The following is a 4,865-nucleotide window of genomic DNA, read 5'->3' as shown; positions in this document are numbered from 1 at the left end:
TTTGATTCGACATCCCAAAATGTGTATTGGGATTCAAGTACCACAGTTAACGCATTAAATTTTTATTTCAGTTTTTTCTTTTTTTGGAACATGTTTATATTGTAGGCAATAAATTTGCGTAGAGAAAATAAAATCAAGACCGAAAAGTATTGGAACAATCGTAGTATTTGATTTCAAATAGTTTGAGTGTTACAATCTCTATGGTTCCTCTGATTCTACTTTTCCAATATAAATTCAAGGGCCTTTGAGCTTGATCTTGAATTTGAATTTGATTTATCCGTCGCGAACACTTTGATTGTTACCACGAATTGTATCACGAACAAGTAGCCTTGATCTTGAACGCCTTGTATTTAATTTGACTTCGTTCTTGATCTTGAATACTTGAAATTTGTGTTGAAGTGCTTGAATGCTTGAACACTTGCAATTTGCAGAGAATTGTGGCCTTTGATGCACGAGCTCCCTTGTGTCTTCTTGTTATAACTTCTGGTGTCTTTTCTGGGTTATGAAAACCCCAATATATAGTTGTGGGAGGGAAGAGTTATGATAAGAACAAACTCTTTCCGACCAATCAGATTGAAGAGTGACAAAGCCGCATTTGTTTGGCCAGAACATGTCACTTGCACATGTGGCGTGATTTCATTGGCCTTTTAATGTGACTTGGCATGCCTTGTCATTTTGACACGTGGCATGATGCTATTGGCTCTTCCGTTTGACTTGGCGCGCCACGTCATTTGACACGTGGCACCAAACTGAGCCTCTAGGAAGATGACATATTGGGCTTAATGAAGTGGGTTCATCATTTGTAGCCCAATTAAATTAGACTTATATAATTAATCCAATTATATTAGCCCAAAAGATTTATTTGAACTAATATCTTGAATTTAAAATATAGTCCACATTATTTTATGGATTTAATTTTAATAAAATTTATATGCCTACAAATGCCCCCTACTTCAAGACTTGTCGGGTTTACACTCGTTGAATCTGAAAGGCAAGGCTTGTAGTAAACATCAAATGGTCATACATGCTCTTGCGTCAAATTGCAATATTAGTTGCCTGTCAAAATTTTAAAGTTGCCTAGCTTAGTTAATTCCAAAATCGTTCCTCTCTTCCTTTCCTTTTGAACACTTTGAACATTTTCTTAAGTTACCAGTGATTCAACCTTTGGGTTAAAGAGATTGATTATATACGTAATGAATTCCACAATAATATAACTTGCTACAAAAGCATGACATCTATGTTCCTTCTGACATGGCCCACTTGAGTCAAATAAGTACTTTTTAAAAAAAAAATTAAATTGGTTGTCTTTATTCATCATAATCAAAAGGAAGTACAAAGAGTTGAGGGTGATGTTTTAAATCAAACAATTACCCTGGTCTAAACTGAAAGGAAGCCTCTACTATCCTTGTGACAAAAGAGATGCAGCATTACATAAGGGGGTGGATACTTAGACCTTACATACAAGTAGACAAAAAGTATCCATCCTATAAAAGGACATTCTTATAAAAACTCCTACAACTACAATCAGCAACATGCTTCAAGGGGGCTCGAAGGGAATCTCTGCTATTCTTTTATCAGCAATTCGAATTGTAGGTAATTTCCACCTATCCATGTTCATAATACCTCTTACTTGTGTTGGTAAATCAACAAACGACAAGAACACTTGAGTTTGTAATGAATCATGGCTCAAAGATGCCAGTTTATCAGCAACTTGATTGCTTTCCCTGAAACAATGATTCAGATTAAGAAATTTATGTCCCCTCAATCTTCTAAGCTCATTAACTTGATATGCTACTCTCCATGGTGTGCAATTGCTTCCATTAACCCAATCCACCAAGAGTTTGGAATTACTTTCTGCCAAGATATTGTTGAAACCACTCTTAATACACCACTTGATGCCAAATAACAAGAACATTGCTTCTGCCCAGTTACTAGTTCCAGGACCTAAGTTTAGTATGTACGCATAGATCAAACACCCCATACTGTCTCTTACTACTACTCCTCCCCCACAATAGCCATTCCTACAACTTCCATCGGAATTAAGCTTAACAACAGTTCGGGGGGATTGTTCCGCTTGGTTATGATAGTCTTCTTGAAATAGACAGTTGTATGGAATAATTGAGAGATGTTGTTCCATTTCGGCTTGATTCTGAACATATGGAATTGAGTATTCACCGCCTGAGAGATGCAGAAATAGATAATAGATATGGCCTTCCTCACATTAATTCTCTCGGAACCATATTTGACTCCACACATGGCTTTCCAAATTTCCCATGTTGTGACGATAGGTAAACAGTTCAATAGAAGAGCTTCAACTGGGTTATGAGCTTTAAGCCTCCACCAATTTAACAATAGTTTCCAAAAGGACACTCCTATATAGGGAATACCTCTAGGGCCACATATAATTCTCCATACTTCTTGAGCATAAGCTCCAGAACAAAAGAGGTGATCTATTGTTTCAAGGTCAGGAATTCTACAACAACAACAACTAGAATAAATAGAGAACTCCATCCTGAGAATTCTTGCACCAGATGGGATTTTATCCCTCAAGGCCCTCCAAACAATAAAACTCATTTTGAATGGCACTTGTTTCTGCCAAGTCTTTGAATCAATCCGTGAATTTTGCTTTTTCCTTCTAAATAAGTGCACAGCTGAAGCCACAGAGAAGGTACCTTTCTCATCAACAGTCCAAACTGAGACACACGGTTCAGCAGGTCTCAGTTTGAGCTTCATAGAGTCAATGGTTTCCATTATATATTCAGGCATTAGGCTATCCCAGCCTCCCCACCACCATTGATCATTCACTAGTACTTCAGAGAGTTTAATGTTCACAGGCTTGCTTCCTTCTGGTAGAAAATTGCATAGTGGACCAAGATTGGTCCAGTTATCAAACCAAAAGGCAATGTCCCTTTTCCCAACCTTCCATAATATGTGCATATCCACCTTACTTTTAATATTACACATAGCATTCCAGGAATTGGACAGCCCAGAATACCATTTTTTGATCAGAGGATGTGATCTCTGCAGTACTTACTCATAAGAAACTTCTTCCATAGTGAATAGTCGGTCCTTAAATTCTATCATTGCATTGTTGTGAAAGAATTACATGTATCTTGTAATTTTCTGAAATTAACTCTTCCCTCACTGTATGGGAAGCATAAACTATCCCAGGAAGCCCAGTGAAATGTTCTCTTCTCATCTGAACCTCCCCAAAAGAGTCTGGCAAACATCCTTTCTATCTGATGTAAGACTCCCTTGTGAGGTTGTATGACCGCTAGGAGATGAATTAGCAAATAAAGCAAGACATGTCTGATCAATAAAGCTCTACCACCCGTGGACAAAAGTTTGGCATGCCATCCTGATATCCTTTGCAATATTTTGGTGATCAAGTTAGAGAAAATAACTATCTTTTTCCTCCCAACATATAGGGGTAGCCAAGGTACTTGACAGGTAGTTCCTTGGTTCCATTCTTATGATATCTATTACCCTTTGAATTAAATCTGCAGTTGCATTAGGAGCCAATATGATACAAGACTTCTATTTATTCACTAACTAACCCGAAACTTTCTCGTATACTGATAGTGCCTTCATAAGCATATCCAAGGATTTCTTGCACCCAATAGAAAAGAGAATAACATCATCAACATATGCAAGGTGATTAATTATAGGACCCTTCTTATTCATGTAGAATCCAGTGAATTCTCTATGAATAGATACATCATGTAATTTTCTGGAAAGAAATTCAACACATAGGACAAAAAGGGAAGGGGGAATGTGGTCTCCTTCCCTAAGTCCTCTTTTAGACTTGAAGAATCCTTGTCTATTACCATTGACAAGTAGAGAATACCAATTACTAAAGACATGCCTAAAGATCATGTCAATTCATATTTCATTAAAACCCCAATCTTCTCATCAAAACACATAAAAAAGGTCTAGAAACTCTATCATAAGCTGTAGCCATATCCAATTTCAACACAACATTGCCATATTTATTGGGTTTCGCAATATCTTGAATGATTTCCTGAGCAAGTAGAATATTTTCAGTTATAGACCTAACTTTAACAAAACCACTTTGGTTCCCACTAATAAGATTAGGTAGTAGCTTTGACAATCTAGAATTGAGAAGTTTAGCAAAAATCTTGCTCACAACATTACACAAGCTAATAGGTCTTATATCATTAAAATGCCGGTGAGAGGATACTTTGGGCAACATAATTATACAAGTGTGAGTGAGCCACTTGGGTAGAATATCCCCACAAAAGAAAGAATTTAAGGCCAAGACTAAGGTTGGCGCATCAAAGTCCCAGGCCACCTGGAAAAACTTAGCAGTAAATTCATCGGGCCCAGGTGCACTGTTAGGATCCATTGAGAATACACGCGTCTTTACCTCCTCCATAGAAGGAATAACAATTAGCTCATTGTTTATATCTTCAGTGATCATGGGTTCAATGGCATCCAGATCAGAGAAGTCATTATGATCAGGTTTCTCTCAAAACATTCCCTGGAAGTACCTAATTGCAGCTTTAGATACCCCCTTGGTCCCTTCTACCCATTGGTGATGTTCATCCTGAATTTTGTTGATTCTCAATATCCTTCTCCTATCTTTAATGACACTATGAAAATAGGCCGAATTAGTATCTCCATCTGTAAACCACTTCACTCTGGCCTTTTGCCTAAGGATAAAGTCTTGGAGTTTGAGGTACCTCATGTAATCAACTCTAGTTTTGTTAAGATTGGTTCTGTTAGCCCCATCGTTATCAGAAATCATCAGATTCTCTAACCTGATCAACTCTATTTCCAACTTTTTGGATTCCTCATAAATATCTCCAAAGGCTTCTTTGGACTATGTACTAAGCTTAAAAGCT

The 4,865-nt window shown here is 37.3% G+C and overlaps 1 protein-coding gene across 1 annotated transcript; it reads right to left on the bottom strand.

The window, feature by feature from the left end:
• Positions 1–1,537: 1,537 nt before the first annotated feature.
• On the bottom strand, positions 1,538–4,441 carry LOC138910262 (uncharacterized). The gene is made up of 5 exons (XM_070201491.1): positions 3,900–4,441; positions 3,577–3,820; positions 3,107–3,199; positions 2,388–3,021; positions 1,538–2,178 (listed from the first exon to the last, which is right to left on the bottom strand). The coding sequence occupies exons 1-5, from the start codon at positions 4,439–4,441 to the stop codon at positions 1,538–1,540; spliced, it is 2,154 nt and encodes a 717-aa protein (XP_070057592.1).
• Positions 4,442–4,865: the final 424 nt, after the last annotated feature.

Source organism: Nicotiana tomentosiformis, chromosome 4 (genome assembly GCF_000390325.3).
Source record: "Nicotiana tomentosiformis chromosome 4, ASM39032v3, whole genome shotgun sequence".
Taxonomy (NCBI): Eukaryota; Viridiplantae; Streptophyta; class Magnoliopsida; order Solanales; family Solanaceae; genus Nicotiana; species Nicotiana tomentosiformis.
The sequence above is the reverse complement of the archived record's forward strand: the minus strand, read 5'-3'. Positions and strand labels throughout refer to the sequence as shown.